The sequence below is a fragment of the Balaenoptera borealis genome (assembly GCF_965194805.1).
Source record: "Balaenoptera borealis genome assembly, chromosome: 2".
NCBI lineage: Eukaryota > Metazoa > Chordata > Mammalia > Artiodactyla > Balaenopteridae > Balaenoptera > Balaenoptera borealis.
In genome coordinates this window covers 167,199,125-167,217,639 of record NC_138867.1, presented here as the reverse complement: position 1 = coordinate 167,217,639, position 18,515 = coordinate 167,199,125, and the positions used below count along the sequence as shown (strand labels likewise).

At 50.9% G+C, this 18,515-nt stretch overlaps 1 protein-coding gene across 9 annotated transcripts in view; it reads right to left on the bottom strand.

Moving 5' to 3' along the window:
• The window catches only part of TBC1D9B (TBC1 domain family member 9B), a 44,245-nt gene that overhangs the window by 5,639 nt on the left and 20,091 nt on the right, over positions 1-18,515 (bottom strand). For 7 of the 9 annotated variants that reach the window (XM_082379293.1, XM_082379295.1, XM_082379294.1 and 4 more), the window contains exons 8-17: positions 10,036-10,197; positions 9,574-9,724; positions 8,852-9,066; positions 7,221-7,338; positions 5,794-6,079; positions 3,927-4,056; positions 3,700-3,798; positions 2,863-2,931; positions 1,618-1,858; positions 1,138-1,203 (exon numbers count right to left, since the gene is read on the bottom strand). In XM_082379293.1, the coding sequence (XP_082235419.1) occupies positions 1,138-1,203; positions 1,618-1,858; positions 2,863-2,931; positions 3,700-3,798; positions 3,927-4,056; positions 5,794-6,079; positions 7,221-7,338; positions 8,852-9,066; positions 9,574-9,724; positions 10,036-10,197 (1,537 nt within the window). The remainder of the gene's footprint in view (positions 1-1,137; positions 1,204-1,617; positions 1,859-2,862; positions 2,932-3,699; positions 3,799-3,926; positions 4,057-5,793; positions 6,080-7,220; positions 7,339-8,851; positions 9,067-9,573; positions 9,725-10,035; positions 10,198-18,515) is intronic. The other 2 variants (XM_082379290.1, XM_082379291.1) reach the window with 2 other exon arrangements.

Genomic DNA, 18,515 nt, shown 5'->3' with positions numbered 1-18,515 from the left:
GCACAAGGGGAGGTGGCAGGTGTGGGCCGCCACTAGAGCCCTAGATGAAGCAAGGTGGGCAGAGGTGGCTTGGGAGTGGCAGGGCTGGCCGCACGTGCCCTCATGGACAGGCTCTCGGCACAGTGGGGTCTGCCCAGCCCAGGCCTCTCTCTCAGCAGAATGAGAGGTGGCCTATACCAATCTTTCCATGGAAGTGTCCCCAAGGCCACTGTTCCTTGTTGCGTTACAGGGAAAAACCAGCCACAGGTGAGAATACCTGTGTCAGGAGCAGTTGTCTCTCCAACTCTGGATGCAGAGAACAACTCTGAGGGAAACTTTAAAACTACAGTCTGGGCCCCGCCCCAGGCCAATCAAGTGAGAGCCTCTGGGATGAAAAATCACTCAGGCCAACTCTGAGGCAGCGCTGACTCCCAGGGGCAGCTCATGAACAGCAGCAGGAACCCAGGACAGCTCCACCCCAGAGCAGAACCCCTGGGGCCAAATTTTCACCTGCCCGTCTCAATTCCCTCCTGTGAAAATGGGGAAGGCCTCCCCCCTGCACTTGGAGAACTCTGAGTGGCCACCCCTGCTGAGCCAGGTGAGCTAGGCTGATGAAGCAGTGAGACCCCATGCTTTGGGACCAGCTACTGTGGACTATCCACTGTCAGTGTCCCAGCAGGCCCGGCACTGCTAGAGAAGCCAGAGGAGAGCAGCCATACAACAGGGCCCCCCGGCCTTGGCACTCCCGGGCCGCTCCTCTGGTGAGAAACAGGAACCCTCGAGAGACTTAAGGATAAGCTAATGAACACAAGAGACTCAAACCTGAATATCCACTCCTGTGAGTCCCCCTCATGAGGGGGTGTTCTAGTTGAGTGACACAGTGCTCCATCTGGGCCTTTGCCTGTGGGCAGAGTCCTCCCTGAGACTCCCGCACATCCCTTCCCAGGCCACTCAGGTCATGACCCTGCTCTCAGACCAAGACTGGGCTGGGCTTCAGCCCCCATGCTCTGGCTCCTCCACGCTCTCTGTCAGGACGGGTGGGTCTCCTAGCTGCCGCAAGGCCCAGCACTCCACAGAGGCCTGTGCCTTGGAATGCTGCAGCTCCAGCTCTGGACACGTGAGAAGCCCTTGCTGAGGAGTGGGACGGGAGGCTCTCACCTGGAGGCAAGTGCAGCTTGTAGAGCACCTTGAGCTTCTCTGTCAGGTCCCCATGGTACATCCTACCTGTGGAGGAAGGCCAGCAAGGAGGCACGCTGGCAAGAGGGCACAAGAGTCCCACGGCCAGTCCACATTCGAATACCTCCCCTTCCAATGGGTTCTGGTGGGACCCTCCTTGCCACCTGACTCTCTCCTGGACAGGACCCTGGGGGTGAGCACCAGGCCTCTGGCTTTCCCCTTCTCTGGGGCCTGCAGACCCGGCCTCCAGCAGTGGACTGAGGGAGGGGAGGGGAGGGAGGGCTCCCATTGGACCTCCATGTATCTCCAGTGGGAAAACTGCACTTCCTTTAACAAGGGTCAAGGGCTCCAGGCTGCCCTCAGCTCGCTGCAGTGGGAAGACTGGCCAGGACGGGCATCTGAAGGCTTCCTCAGAAAGGGCGCGGGCACGGACAGGCCCCTGCAGGCCCTGGAGCCACTCACTCATCCCTGTCACGAACTCCTTGAAGTTGATCAGCGAGTCCTTATTTTCATCCAGGAGCCGAAACATGCGCCCCGCCAGCACGGGTGTGTGGGAGCCACAGGCCCAGGGTGTCAGGCTGGCGAAGAGTTCCCGGAACTGGTTCGTGTCAATGCGGTACTGCTCCAGGTAGGGCAGGCTGGGGTCCCGACGCACAGCTGCAGGGTGGCTGCTTCCCCAGTACTGGCTCGCCAGCTGCTTGGCCTGCAGGGGGCATAGCCTGGTGAGATGGCCTGGCCTCCTGGCCCCTGGGTGCTTAGGATTACCAGGCTGCTTGGTGTGTTCACCCTCCTCCTCCATCCAAGTCTGCAGAGTCCTGGATAGTGAGCACTGGGCTAGACACAGCATCTCACAGAACCTCCTGCGTTGGTACCATCAGCCCCTTGTTCATAGCCGTGGGAGTCAAGACAGGGCCCTAGGACTGCCAGCCACAGCGGCCAGAGCGGGTGAGAGGCAGCACTGGCTGGACTGCTCTGACCTTAAGGCCACAGCAGGGTGGTTATCTTGGGGGTTGAACCAGAGGCAGCTGGAGGGGCAGATGGGACCCGACAATGAGATCAGAAAGGCATTGTAGACATGGCTGTTTCTGCCTGCTCTTCACACCCTTTCCCCTTCTTCTGTTAACAGCACCTGAACTTTTCTTGGAGAGCCCCTCTTGTCCCACCCTCAGGCCATGGGGTGGGCACGTGGCCCAGTTTTGGGTCAGCAGCAAACACCTTCCTGTAGCCACAGCACCTAACTTGAGTCATTCCAACAATCAACCCTAGGCTTTTTGCTAAAACCACTTAGAAAGAAAAATTTTCTTTTCACTGGGGTTACTGAGAGGACAGGATGACCTTGGAGGTGCTGACAACAGTCCTGCCACTTTGTAGGAAGAGCAGTCCAGGTGATACCTGAGGTAGGGGAGCTTGACAGGATGTTGGAACACCTAGATACAGGCATGCCTGAAGCTGTGCATTCCTAGACTTTTCAGTTTCATGAGCCAATGCATTCCCTCTTATATAAGCTGACTTGAGTGGATTTCCTTCCACTTAAGAGTGTCCTGCCTAAACTCCAAGAAGTATTAAATTCTACCATGTGAACTTTGTAGTAACTGCATCTGAGGATGCTTTTAAATCTACTTGTCTCCTGGCAGGAGGCTGCTACGCTGAGGATGAATTTAGGGGACTAGGATGGGACAGTGGTCTTCCCTTGCTCTCGGCTGTCACCTTAAACACCATGTAAAGGTCCTCCAGCTCTTCAATTGAGAAACCAACGTCCCCAGGTATAGCTCGGACCTAGAAGGAAAGAGAAACAGGAAGTATTAATGAATTCTCAAGTTCCTGCTCTTTGAGAGAATCCCCATGGGGATGAGGGCGAAGACACGAACTGCCCTCTTGGTGTTGCCAGCTGGCTGAGCACATGAGGGTAGTCCATTCAGGAAAGAAGGTGTGGTCCACACTCTTACCCCTCATCACCCATCCTGCCACTCAATTCACACTCCCTGAGCTCCTTGCTGGTGGGCACTGGGGGTGCCTTTCTGAACACCCAGTCAGGGACACAGGGTGAGGGGCGGTGATCAAGAAACTGCTATCTGGATCCCTCGAAAGGTCCTGGCACTGGCTCTTTGGAAGGTGACCTAGAACTTCCCAATAACTTCTCTCTCCAGAGACAGGAGGACAAAGGCTTGCAGCAGAGGTCAGCGGGCTGAGTGGATGGAAGGTTGGGTGGCTGAGTGTCGCTACCCAGGGGCAGGGGTTAAAGCCAGGCCTGAGGGCTCAGTCCAGAGTGGGATCATGCTTAGCCTTTAGGCATTGAGCCATCAGTGAAGCTTCCCTGTGACCAATCCACAAGCAGAAAATTGTGACCAGCCCTCTCCCCACTTCCCTAAATTTGCACCTTCACTCCTGGATTCCAGTCCCACACAAGACAGTGCTAGGGGACTCTGCATCCTGCTTCTCGGGGAAGTCTGGAGATTGCTCGGCAGAAGCAGCCCACTTGGTCACCATTCCCACCCCGGCTCCAGCCTGCACCCTGGGGCCATGGGAGCCCGGGCCCGTCCGTACCACACTCCTCTTGGCCGTATCCTCCAAGGACTGGATCACTTTCAGCCTCTGTTTAAACCGCATCTGTTCAATGTCCTCGGCCCTCAGGCTGCTGAATTTCTACCGGTCAGAGATGATTCAGTGAGATAAGGTGGAACCACAGAGCAGAGGACAGCCACCCGCCATGGCCAGCTGCACCCATGGCCCCATGGAGTGGTCTGGCCAAGAAGCCCCCAGGGAATGCTGACCTCATATGACACCTTCAGGAGGTCGAAGATGTCCACCTCTTCAGGAGGGTCATCTCCACTGGTCAGCAGGGCATGGAGGTGTGGGATAGGAGGAGAGACACTCTGCTTATTGACCACATTATCCAGGTATCTGTAAGGATTAAAGGACAGAAATCTAGATCACCCACAGGTGACAGGGGTGTCTTACCCATGGCTAAATGATGTGGAGAGACCTAATTTGCCCAGACTCCCAATCAATGAGCGAGTGTGCTGAGGGCTGGGCATCCTCCAGGAGAGAGAAAGATGAGCCACTGCAGGGAGGAGGGGGAGAGGCACGCCCTGGTGGGTACCCTGGCAAATCAGGGGTGCCCCCTGGAGGCAGTGGAGAGGCTTGACCACTAACTCTGAGAAAGCTAGGCTGTCCACTGGGGTCCCACGGAGCGGGGGCGGCCTTTACAAGTCCAGACCCTACCAAACCAGGAGAGAGGTTTGTCCCAGCTGGAGGGATGACACGCTTCCTCCATCTGGCGGGTCACTGGGCCAGATGTGAGGACTCCCTGCCTGGCCAGGAAGAATCAGGGACCAAAGGAGTGTCCCAGGAGGAAGGCGAGGGAGAAGCCCTGCTGTGGGGGTGTCCGAGGAACACAGCCTCGGGACAGGGCCTGACCTTGGCTGGACTAGCCCAGCCAGGACCTCACACTCTCCCAGGCTCTCTGGCCGGGCCTGACACTCAGGTGGGAGACACCCACTGCCTCCGGCACCATTCCTGGTCAGGCCCTGCTGCTGAGGAGGGGCCCCATCTGTCTGGTGTGGGAGATGGGCATGAAAACCACTTGCCGACTCTGGTCACGGGCTGAGTATCTTGTCATCACTGAGGACAAAGAGCTAGCATGGCCCATAGCAGAGAAGCAACAACTCTGCCAGCCTGGGACCCTTGCAGGTTTCCAGTCAGCATCTGGGCTGGCTCAGCAGGCAGGTGGCAGCGTCCCTGGCTGTTCCCGGTGGCTGGGAGCATTCCAGGCTGAGCAAATACATGCACGTGGGCTGGCAAGGCTGTATAGAGCTCAGGGCCTGGGCCACAGTGAGGACTCCCCCCCCAGGAAGGCACCTGGATATAAAGGCCTTGAAGGCCAGGCTGGGGGACTTAGATCCTTTGTCCAGAAAACCACCAGTGGCACAGGTAGTCCCCATGTCCCAAGGGAGGAACAGGGTCAGATTCTGATCAGGAAGAGCCCTGTGGGATGCTGGTGGATGAGACTGGAGCAGGGAAAACTGTGACGATGCAGACACAGGGCCCTTGGCAGGGGTGTCATGGGTCTGCCCTGAGGCTGTAGGGGTTGAAGGGAGGGGCTGGACGCCAGAGAGAGTCCACGAGGATGGGATGCGGGGACTGAGGGAGGACGAGCCAGCCAGGATGACCCTGGGCCTTAGGCGTGCCTGGTGGATATCAGCTCATTCAGCAGCTACCGTAGGCCCAACATGGGCCCTTGTCTAGGTGACGGGGTGAGAGGGATGCTGCTGAGCTGGGAAAGGCACGACCAGGACTGCTTTGTGGGAATAACGGACACCCAGCCTTCGCTAGAGGCGGGAGGCCCTGCTCTTCCGGCTGCCTCCTGCCCACCAAGCCCTCTAGCCCAGTGTTCTCTGGCCCACTACCTGTTTTACCTTCTCCCAGCACTTATTACTACTCCAGTACTCTTCTGCCTCCTTCCAGAAAGGAGGCTCTCTCCACCCCCCTGGAGTATCCCCGGGTCTAGCCCTGTCTGGGCACTTGGTAGGTACAGTCCCAGGATGCTGACCAAGGAGCACATAGGGCTGGGGATTGGGGGGGTGCTGCAGTCAGTGCTGGCCAGCTCCCCAGCAGGAGGAGGGAGGCCGGCTCGGTCACCTGCCCAGGACGGTCATGGCCTCGCCCTCGTCGCTGCAGCCCAGTAGCTGGTCCATGTTGGCATCCAGGATGGCCAAGGCCACCTGCAGGATCACCTTGATGCCCTCATAGAAGAAGCAGTCAACAATGACCGCAGCGCTCTCAAAGGGCATGACGCTGAGGAAGAGGGTCAGGAACCAGGAGAGCGAGATGCTGGAAATCACCCCCAGGTCCTGCATCTTCTCGGAGAGCTGGGGCAGGAAGTCTCTCGTGAGCTCTTCGAAAATGCCTTGGTCCACCAGGGCCCCTAGGGAGAGAACGAAGGAGTCTGAATGGTGAGCTCACACCCCTGACTCAGGCAGGACCTCATGTGGGACCCCAGGGTCTGAGTTGCAAGAAGCTCACCTGGTCCCCAGCCAGCTCTGCTTACAACTGAGGGCTGGAGGTGGGCAGGTGGGGTGGAGAAAACAAGAACGGAAAAAATCCTGTAAGTTTCCTTTCTACTACTTCCAAACCACTGTGTGAAAAGAACGATTTCTTCCACTATACTTGGATTTTCTTTTTGGGAAATACTAATTTCTCTCTAGGGCGTCAGAAGTAAACAGTGAGCAGCTGCATAGCACAGGGAGATCAGCTCGGTGCTTTGTGACCACCTAAAGGGGTGGGATAGGGAGGGTGGGAGGGAGACACAAGAGGGAGGAGATATGGGGATATATGTATATGTATAGCTGATTCACTTTGTTATAAAGCAGAAACTAACACTCCATTGTAAAGCAATTATACTCCAATAAAGATGTTAAAAAAATAATAAGAAAAATTAAAAAAAGAAAAACAAACAAAAATAACAAAACAAAACAAAAAAAAGAAATAAACAGTGATCTCAGTAGCTTGTTTGTGTCCTGACCTGAAGCTTGTGAACAGATGCAATTCTAAAGGACCCCAAGAGTGGAAACGCCCAAAAGCAAACAGTAAGGGAAGGACATTTTAGAATAACAGACTTAATTATATATGTAATTAAATATATTTGCAAGTGCACTTCCATTTAATAACACAGATTCTACTGGCTGTGAGTTCCTAACAGTTGACATGGGGGTATAACTATATGCTCTAGTTGTGATACTGGAAATTTTCCACAATAAAAATGTTTAAGAAGAGTTAGATGGATATGAATTTAGGCCCCAAGCTAACTTCTTCTCTCACTGCCAGCAACTCCTAGGGAATCGCATAAAGTCTGGGAGAGACGGCTGGGGTCTGTGTTTGGCTCTCCACTTTTTAGCTGTGTGAAGATTCAGCAGCTTCCTAATCTATGGAGCGGAAGCTGTGACTGTCTGCAGCCCGGGGCAAGGCTGCGAGGCCTCCAAGAGCTCACCTGTGGGATGTGCTGAATGTAGACCTTGCCCAGGGAGGCCTGCCACCCCCACAGGGAGCTGCCAGTCTCGGGCACTCACCCACCACCCTGGTGTTGTAGTAGTCGGGCAGCATGCGTTCACAGAGGGCCACCAGCAGCCAGAATGCCTCCTCCTCGCTGCCATAGAGCAGGAGCACTGAGGTGACGATGTTCATGGCCTATGGGCACAGAGACAGTTGGGGGGGGGGTCACGGAGCTGTCCCCTCCCAAGTGGCCTATGCATCCTCCTCTACCAGCAAGCCTGGCAACAACAAACTCTTCCACCCAACTCCGGGCAATCTGCCAAAAGGCAATTTGCAGGAAATCAATTTGACCAAAATGGTCAACCAAGTTCCTCAAATTGGGCCTGCAGGCATTTGGACACCCGAGAAGGCGAGGCCCTTCTTCGGCGTGGTGTCTGATGTCACAGGTGCAGCACGGGGCCAGAAGGACGTGTGAGTGAGCTGCGTGCCATGGCCACGTGGCTGCAGGGAGGCCATGGCAAAGTAGCGACCACGCACAGCCTGAGCTGATCCCAAGGCTTGTAAGAAAAAGCCTCAATGGTGGCAAATTATCTCAAAAATGATTTAGAGCCAGCACGCTGGTTTTCCATGCACTGGAAATATGTCCTGCAGAACACTGGTCCTACAGAAAAGTGATTTCTCTGAAATCCAGAGGCAGTCACAGGGAAACAGAAAGCCATCTGACCTGGCCATGAAAATGCCCACTAGATTTAAAATCAAATGCCCCTGGAAATGCAAATCAAAACTGCAGTGAGATGCCACCTCATACCATTAGGATGGCTACTATCAAAAACACAGAAAATAACCAGTGTTGGTGAGGGTGGCGAGAAACTATAGCCCTTGTGTATTGTGGGTAGGAGTGAAGAATGGTGCAGCTCGTGTGGAGAATGCTATGACAACTCCTCAAAAAATTAAATATATGATCCAGCAATTCCACTTCTGGGTATAATGCCCAAAAGAACTGGGTTTGGATATTGTACACCTATGCTCATAGCAGCACTATTCACAATAGCCAAAATGTGGAAGCAACCCAAGTGGCCACGGATGATGAATGGATAAACAAAACACGGTGTATACATACAATGGAATATTCTTCAGCCTTAAAAAGGAAGGAAATTTTGACACATGCTACAACATAGATGAAACTTGAGAACATTATGCAAATGATATAAGCTAGTCACAAAAAGACAGTACTGTATGATGCTTATATGAGGTACTTAGTCAAAATCATAGAGACAGAAAAGATAATGGTGGTTGCCAGGGGTAAGCAAGGGAGTTGTTTAATGGGTACAGTTTCCATTTTGCAAGATGAAAAAGAGTTCTGGAGACGGATAGCGGTGATGGTTGTACAATGATATACCTAATGCCACTGAACTGTACACTTAAAACGATTAAGATGGTAAGTTTTATGTTATGTGTATTTTACCACAGACACAAAACAATCATATGCCTCAGGACCCACACCAGAAGCACATACATGGCATGGGGATGAGGTGAGCGATGAACACTGCTTCTAGATTCATCTTTTTCTGTGATTAGGACCTTCCTGGGGGGACAGGGCACAGTTGCAGGTGTGTGAGGCCATCACTTAGGCCCAGGGCCATGGGGAGCTGCTCCTGTGAGCTTCTGGTGGGAGGTGCTGTCTCTGGACCCTGCTAAGCCCCTGTACCTGGCAGTAGCCAATGGTGGGGTTTCGGAACGCGTAGGCAGTCAGCACCCGGCGGAGTGCAGCGATCCCGAGCTCATTCTGGAAGGCAGGGTGCTCAGGCATGGAGCGGTGGAGGTCTCGCTCGATCTCCTCCGTGGCCAGGCTGTTCTTCCCTGTGGACTTCTCCACCAGCTCAGCATAGTAGCCAGGGTGAGTCACCATCTCATTCCAGGCCCCTGTGGAGACACAGCTGGTGTAGCTGTCTCCCTCCTCCTCCCCTCCCGGGACTCTGAGGGCAACAGGGCAGGGTGGAGACGTCAGTGCACTGCAGAAGAGAAGTGGCACTTTGGGGCTGCAAAAGAGTTGGCCAGGTGCCAGGCAGAGTTTCCCTCATGACTGCTTCCGAGAGGAGTCACCCCACCCAAGTTCAAATGGCTGACTTCCCCTCCTGAAACCATCCAAGTGGCCAAGGGTGTGAATGTTGTCAGAGCCTGCCCCAAGGAAAGGAGGCCTCAGGAGGCCGGTTTGCCTTCCACTGCCGGTGGGAAGGCACCACCCCACTGGTGTCTGCTCCCCGGAACGCCCCTCCTGGCACACAGGAGCTTCATTACAGCTGAGAGTCCTGTTCCCGCCCTCTAAAGGCTGGTGGTTCCTGCCTGGCCGACTCAGGAGGCCAGCTGGGGGTCAGCCGAGCTCCCACATGGAAGCTGAGGCTGTGGGGCCGTGAGGCCAGGGCCTTTTACCAGAGAAGAGGAGCCACAGCTCCCCCCGGAGGCTCTCGGGGATGCCCTTCAGCACCAGCTCCCGCGTCCTGGTGGTGCGGTACATGCACATGCCGCGCCCGAACTCAAAAAAGTGGATGTTCCATGACTCCTCTTTCATCTTCTCCTTGGCCTGGGGGAACAGCAGACAGGGGGTCTGTGGATGCGACCCGAGTGCTGAGGCAGGTGTCAGGCCCTCCACCTCTCCTCCAAGGGCTTGTGGCGAAAATGCCACGAGCCCAGGCTGGGCTGCACACGGCATCACCCTCGGGCGTCAGGGACACGGGACCCCGTGCAGAGGCCTGAAGCCCATGACCAGCGCTGCTGAACAGGTCACACAGGGTGTCCCTGGGCACTGCACATCGTCACCCAAGGGCCGCAGACTGGCCCTGCCCTTCCCCCTATCTGGCCTGCATGGTGGTGGAGCCCCGAGTCTGGGCTTACCCCCTTGGCTCCCAGGTCCTCCATGGGCGTGTTTCTCTGGAAGAGTTTGAGCAGGCCCTGGGAAGCGGTTGGAGCCTCCTGTGCATGGGACCCCTGGAGGCCACCGAGGGGTGAGGTCGGGCTGGCAGGCTGTTCTGACACCTCCTGAGGAGCTGGGGAAGACTGGGAAATACAACATGGGAAGGAAAGCACTGAGTGAGTGAGCTGCCCCACTGCCTGCGGGGTGGCCGTGCGGGAAAGAGCAGGAGGCCATGCTGTGGCTCAGCCCTACCTCCTCTCTGGCCAGACACACACCTGTATTGTCCTCCTTCACCAGGGACAGGTTCTGGTGCTCATCCTGTCAGGCCCTCTCTCCGTGAGGTCAGGGCCAGGAGAGGAGAAACCGCAAGGAGACAGCTCCACGTGCCCCTTCCTGAACTCTGTGTCCCCTACAAGGGCTTGACTGGCAGCACTCGTGGGTGCTCCCTGGGATGCCTTCCTTGCTCCAGCCTCTGGGGTGCAGACCCTGCCGAGCCCTGTAGGGACAGCTGCTGGTGGCGTCTGCCCGGACTGTTCTCGGGTCCCACCATTGTAGCGCTGCCCCATGGGGCCCCTGGCCACAGTGACTGGCTCAAGTGGGGAGTGCTGGGAAAGAGCACTGGGGCCCCCACTGGAGCCCAAGCATGGAGGGGAAAGCGGAGCAGAGGCAGGGTGACATCAGGCCTGCTCATCCCGAGACTGATCAGTACGTCCCGAGACTGATAGCCTGCCTCACCCTTTTCAGACTGACAGAGTCCTAATTGAGGGCATGCCTCCTGCGGGTGCCCTCAGTGACAGCTGAGTGTGGGAAGGAGTCCCCTTTCCTCTCCTCCCTCCCTCAGGCCCTGTCCACTGCACCCTCAAGGGCCCCTCAAAGAAGAAGGGGCTCCCAGGCCCTCTGAGGGCTGGTGGCTGTCCGCAATGCTCCCTCTCTCTGGGCCACTTGCCTGGTGTGTGGTGTGGCCTACAGTGGCCACACATCTCTTGGGCCACACCACCTCTTTCCTCTGGACACTTGTGCAGCTCAAGACCGGGTTCTCCTTGGCAGTCCGCCACACTTGCAACAAGGCTGTGGGGCTTTGGGAGGCGAAAATAAAGACACAGGCCTAGAACTAGGTGTGTGGGGAGGGGGTCCCCACCTGTGGGCCATCTCTAACCATAAACAGGGCGCTGGTATGGCTGTAGGACCCTCCCCAGTGTAGAAACCTGGGAACCTGCTTTCCCGTTGCACGGACGGCCAAACAGCAAGTGCAGTGGATCCTGGGTGGTTCTGGGAACATAATGGGGGGCAATATGGGGCTGGGAGAAGAAAAGGGGGGCATCAAGGACAAAGGTCTAAAAGGAAGCCCTAACATTCAGGGTTCTTCCCCTGGCTTTCTGGAACCCCTACCCCCGGCCCTCACCCAGCAGGGCTAGTGAGGAAGTTCTTAGTACCCTTCAGGTACAGTGTGGGTGACACCAGGCAACTGCCCCTGCTTGTGGATTGTGTTCTACCTGCAGGCAGCTGACTTCAAGGTGAGTTCACTGCCGTGGGCAATGGCCTGGGCAGGGAGCTTGTTCCCTAGCCCGGGGGCCAGGTGGAACAGAGTCAGTGCCCACTCTGTCTGTCCTCCTCTCAGCTCCCTCCCCAAGTGCCCACCAGCAGGAACAACACCGCTCTTGGGTGGACACTGGTCACTGGCTCCCTTGAATCCACTTCTCCTTCTGCCAGCAGTGGCTTCCAATTTTGGGGGGGCACAACACATCTCTCTCCACTCTTGGACCCACACTTTGTGGAGTCCACTGAGGTCTGCGGTGGTGGCCACAAGCTAATTAGCGTTTCCCATGCCTGCGGGGGCTTGCGGGTACTGTGTCGGCCACTCTGCAGGGAATGTCGGGGTGAGCCAAGGAGGGTGCAGGGGCTGCACCACCATGCTGGTGCCACACATGCCCCGGGGATGACGCTCATCCAGTGGAGAGAGCCCAGCTCTGATGACAGGCGGCCAACTGTGTGGACTTCTTGGCTTCGTGGGACAGTGAGCTCCCCTTCTGCGTGCTCCAGTCTGAGCTGAGTTTCTGCCCTTGTGCCTGTCAGCTCTGATCCCACTGGCTGTGGTCAAGCAGGGGTGCTGGACACCTCCCCCCAGACTTTCACCCTCTCTGTGTTCCTTACATCAGAACCCGCACCACAGCTGCGATGGCTTCACAGGGAACACATGCTAAACTCATCAAACTGTGCTATTTCAATATGTACAGCATATTGTATACCAAATTTACCTCAGTAGAACTGTTTTTAATAAAAAAGAAAAAAAAAAAAGAGAACTCTGCTAGGTTCATATCCACAGCCTGCCCCTCTGCCCCTGGCTGGTGTTTTCAAAATGGATTTTAGATCAACTAAAATACATTTTCATGACAAACTGCCCGAATCCAGGGACATGACCCCAGTCCAGACCCCAAGCATCCTGATGCAGAGAGTCTGCTTCTGGCTCAAGGTTCCCTGCAGGGACAAGGACACAGATGGACTTGCAGGCCACAGAGCACTGCAGAGAATCAAAAATCTCAGTGCCGGAAAGGAGACTGACTCAAGGATGTGACCTCAGCAATAACCATCCTTTGTGGTTCCTGGGGTGATGGTGAGCTCACAGACCCAAGCTGCCTGGGAATCCAGTCTCTCTCTCCTTCCTCTTGGTAACTGTCTCACACATTTTTCCAGCGCAAACCTCCCAAACCACCCATCTTCCTCACTTCCTACTGCCAACTACTGAACTGAGCAAGCAGAAGCAGGAGCAATCTGACAGCTATCCACGGTCACCCCCACCGGCCCACCTTCCCACATCTGTGGCCACGCATGCCAGGCCCAACTCTCCCCCGACTCGAGCCCAAGATCCTACCGCTCTCGCCTCTAGGACCTTCTTCTGGCAACTGCCCCCTCTACACTGGATTAATTACCATCAGCATAGAATCATGCTGTTGTCCCTACAAGCCCTTCCCGTTCTTCCACTGGGTGGTGCTCACATGTTATGCCCACTTTTGTGAAAGTGCATCAAGCTGTGCACTTAGGATCCATGCACTTTAGAGTATATACATCACACTCCGATTACAAGGTCACACCCTGACGGGACCCCTGTGATTCTCAGCTGGCCTTTCTACAAAGTTTCTGGAAAGAGTTGCCTAAACTCACTGTATCCTTTCCCTCTCTTTCCAGTGTTTTCTTGAGAAAGTGTCAGAAAATGTATGTTTATGTTCTAACAGTTATCTTTATACTGATGTCTTTATATAGTACCCTGGGTCCCCTCTTTTTATACACTGGACTCCCTCCTAGGGGCAATACTAAAATTAGCGAGTAGCCCTGATCTTCCCCCTCCACTCCTTTCCCTGCCGACATATAATTTAAAGTGATATACCTTGCTCTTACTTAATAAGGCAGTCAGTGAGCTTATTCTACTTTCCATACCTTCTTTTCTCATGTTTTCATTGTACTCTATGTATTCAGAGCATATAAAATTACACATGACTTGTCACCTTTATCCTTGTTATCTAGTCCTATTTCTACAGCTAGATACATTCAATGCTCCCACCAGACCTTCTGCCAAAGCCTCTTGCATCATTTCTTGGTTGTCTGAGGTTGTTCACTATTAGATTCCTCAAACGCTGATAGCTTCTGTGAATTCCTGCATGTTCCTGACGGCCTGTGGTCTTGATACCTGAATGTCAGTTTGCCAGATAGAAAATCCTGGGGTCACAGCTTTTTTACTGTATATCTTACAAAATGTTACTCTATTTGTATAAAATTTTGCTATCAAAATGTCTGACACCTCTCTGATTTTCATTCCTTCATAAATGACTTGGTCTTTCTTGACTGGTTGCCCCAAATGATTTTTTTAATCTTTAAAATCTGATAGTTTTACTAGATTATATCTCAGTGTGTATATACTGCATACTATTCTGTATTTATTTTCCAGTTGTACACATGCTCTTCCACCAGGCAGGTTTAAGTCTTTTATGTTCAGAAAACTTTTCTTGAATCGTGGTTTCTATCAGTTGTTATTCCACAGCTTTGTTTTTCTTTTTTAGGGAGCTACGTTATACATAAGTTGGATTTTCTTTGCCTGACTTCTTTATCACTTTTCTTGACTACTTTTTCTCTCTCTCTTTATTGGACTCTCCTCTTACAGCCTTTCCCTCCGAGTCTTGTCCTTATTTCCCTTAATGGACTTTCTGTGGGGTCTATTCAATCCTGTGCTCTTGGTTGTATGATATTTATTTCTGAAATATTTCTGTATTCTTTTCTAATTCTTTCCTGACTCCTGTCAACTCTCTTTTCACATTTTTCTGTTGACTAGTCACTTAGTTTCCGAGCTTTCTAAAAATTTTTTATTTATACCATTCTTTAGTAGTTTCTAAACGCTTTTCTAATTCTTTTTTAGGTCATTTTGAAATATTAGGGTACAGGTTTCATCCGCTTTGGAGGGATGCTGTTCTGGTGTGCTTTGTCTGTGGAAGGTTTTTTGGATCGTTCTCTTCTTTGTATAGGGTGTGCTCGTAATCTTCTGCTGCTGCTCACATTTGAATAACATGACTTTTCTGTACTTACAGGGGGATGTTGTATGTATGGGGTAGCTGTTTGCACTGCACAGTCGGGGCTCCGTCTTCTGCTGCAGCCTCTCTATGGAGTCCCCCTCCAGGACTTCCTGATCTGTCTCCTCTAGTGTCAGAAGCTTCTCTCTCTTTACTCCTCAGTATTCCTGCCCTGCTCAGTTCCAGCTTTTTTCCTCAGGGAGGGCTCTTTCCTTTTGGAAGGGAGTTTTCGTTGGGTGTTTCAGATTTGTCCTAGCGTTCTCTGATCTTCCCTCAGCTCATTAGTGGATTCCCATGTTTTGTGTTGTTGGTTAACTCATCTGTGAGCTGGAGCCTGAGAAATATGCCCGCAGTTTCACCGGTGGTTTCTCTTAGTCACTTGCTGAGGTTTCTGTTCAGTGGGTAGTCTCTTTTGAGGAGTGTGTGTGGGGGAGTATTTTTGGTGATTTCTGGATTCCTTGGCTCTTGGGACTGTCAGAACCCTTTTTCTCTTCCCTCCACTACCACAGCACAGCTGCTGATTCTCTATCTGTAGAATTATGCTGCAGTTGGTGGTTTGGCCTCACCTACTTGTAGTCTGGGGTTTGTAAGATACCCTTTTCACCTGGCTTTGTTAAAGCTGTTGTCTGTGGGCTTTTATTTTTACTCTTAAAGTTGCTTTGTGCATTTTAATGGAAAATTTGGTAAGGTTTAAAAAGCTACCCCAATAACCAACAGCTTATCCCAGTTGAAGGCCACTCCACCAGGCTTTTCTTCCTGTTCTTCCACTGAACAACTCTTGAAAAGGCCACCGTGACCTCTACTTGCCATCTCCAGTAGTCAATTCTTAGTTCTTATGATACCTGACCTCAAATCCAAACTGAACTCTTGACTGCTCCTTCCAAAACTGCTCTTCCTCATGTCATTAAATGGTGATTCTATTCTCTAAGCTGCTCAGGCCAAAGACTATAGGATCATCCTTTTGTAAACCCTTCTCTTTCTCCCATATCCTCCATCTAACTGGTCAGTTCTCTCAGATCTACCTTCGAATTATATCCTGTACACTAACACTGAACAATCCGAAAAGGAAATTACGAAAATGATTTTATTTACAATAGCATCGAAAAGAATAAAATACTTAGGGATAAACTTAGCCAAGTAGGTGAAAGACCGGATGCTGTATGCTGGAAACTAGAAAACGCTGATGAAAGAAATTAAAGATGCAAACAAATGGAAAGACATTTTGTGTTCATGGATTGGAAAACTTCATATTGTTAAGATGTTAATATTACCCAAAGTGATCTACAGATTCAGGGCAATCGCTATTAAAATCCCAATGACATTTTTGCAGAAATAAAAAAAATCTATCCTAAAATTCATATGGAATTTCAAGGGACCCCAAATAGCCAAAACAAGCTTGGAAAAAGAACAAAGTTGGAGGTCTCAAATTTCCTGATTTAAAAATGTACTATAAAGCTACAGTAGTTAAAACAGTATAGTACTGGCGTAAGGATACAGACCAACGGAATAGAATTGAGAGCCCAGAAATGAATCTTGCAATACATATGTTCAACTGATTTTTGACAAGGGTGCCAAGACCATTCAATGGGGAACAGATAGTTTTTTTTACAACAAATGGTATTGGAAAACTGGATATCCACATGTAAAATGATAAGGTTGGACACCTATCTCATACCATTTACAAAATTAACTCAAAATGGATCAAAGACCTAAACGTAAGAGCTAAAACTACAAAATTCTTAGAATGAAACATAGAAGAAAAGCGCATGGCAACTATTTCTTTGATATGACATCAAAAGCACAATAAAAGAAAAATAAATTGGACTACATACAAATTTAAAACTTATGTGCATCAAAGGACACAATCATCCTCAATCAGAATGAGAAGGCAATCCATGGAATGGGAGAAAATATTTACAAATCATGTATCTGATAAGAGGTTAATATCCAGAAGTTCTACAACGTGACAACAAAAACAAACAACCTGATTAAAAGAAATAGGCAAAGGACTTGAATAGACATTTCTCCAAAGAAGATATACAAATGGCCAATAAGATGTGAAAAGATGCCCAATGTCACCAATCATTGGGGAAATGCAAATCAAAACCACAATGAGATACCACTTCATATCCATTAGAATGGTTATTGTAAAAAATAACAGAAAATAACAAGTGTTGGAATGGATGGGGAAAAACTGGAACACTTATGCATTGCTGGTAGGAATGTACAATGGTCTAGCCACTGTGGAAGATGTTATGGCAATTCCTCAAAATATTAAACACTGATTTACCATATGACACAGCAATTCCACTTCTGGGTACATACCCCAAATAACTGAAAGTAGGGTCTGAAGAGATATTTGAACACCCATGTTCATAGCAGCATTATTCACAACAGCCAAAAGGTGACAGTAACCGAAACGTCCGTCAAAAGATGAATCGATAAACAAAATGTGGCATATGTATACACACACACACACACACACACACACACACACGTATGTATTCAGCCTTAAAAAGGAAGGAAGTTCTGACACATTCCATAATGAAGATGAACCTTGAGGACATTATGCTAAGTGAAATAAGCCTATCACAAAAGGACAAATACTGTATGACTCCCCTTATATGAGGTACCTGGAGTAGTCAAATTCATAGAGACAGAAAGTAGAATGGTGATTGCTGGGGCCTGGGGGTGGGGGCTTGAGGGTGGGAAATGAGGAGTTAGTACTTAATGAGTACAGAGTTTCGGTTTCCAAGATGAAAAAAGCTTTGGAGATGGATGGTGGTAATGGCTGCATAACAGTGTGGATATACTTGATACTACTGAACTGTATACTTACAAATGGTTAAGACTGTAAATTTATGTTATATGTATTTTACCACACACACACACACACACACACACAAACACACAAATATATATATGTATCCTGAATTTGACCACTTCTCACCAACTCCACTGCTACCACCCTCGACCAAGGCTCTATCATCTTGTGTCCTGATAACTGTCACAGCCTTCCAACTCATCTCTGCTTCTATTCTCGTCACTCTCTAGTCCAGCTCTGTTCTAGAGAAATATAATGAGAGCCACACAGGTAATTTAAAATTTTCTAGTAGCCACATTAAAAAACATAAAAGAAATTGTGAGGTTAACTTTAATAATATATTTTATTTAATATAGTCAAAAATATTATCATTTCAACATGGAATCAATATAAAAAAAATCAAGATATTTTGCATTCTCTTTTTCACACTGAACCTTCCACCTCTGGTGTGTAGTTTATGCTTACAGCACATTTCAGTGTGGTTGCCTTTCAAGTGCTCAATAGTCATGTGTGGCTACTGTACTGGACAGCTGCACCTCTATTCCATTCTCAATATGACAGCCATAGCAATTCTATTAAAACATAAACAGATCGTGTCCCTCCTCTGGTCAAACCCTCCACTGGCTCCCATCTCACTCAGAGTCAAAGCTAAGTACTCCCAAGGGCCTACAGGCGCTACATGACCTGGCTTCCCACTCCCTCTCTAATCTCACTACCTGCGTCCTCTCTCCACTCATCTCAGCAGCCTGTGCCAAGCTCAATCCTGCCTCCAGGCCTTAGCACCTGCCATTCCCTCTGCCTCGAATACCCTTTCCCCAGATACCTTAGGGCTGTTCCCTTACTTCTTTCAAGTACCACTTCATCAGAGCCCCCCGCTTCCCCTAGCAATCCTGATCCTTTCACCCTGTTTTATTTTTATCCCTGGCCCTTATTGCCACCTGACATATTGTATGTTTATTTGCTTACGGACGGTCTCTCTCACTAGAATATAAGCTCTAAGAGGGCATGAATTTTGTCTAATCTGCTCTATTCCTAGTGCCTAGAAGAGTACCTGGCACCTATCGGGAATGCGACAAAATGT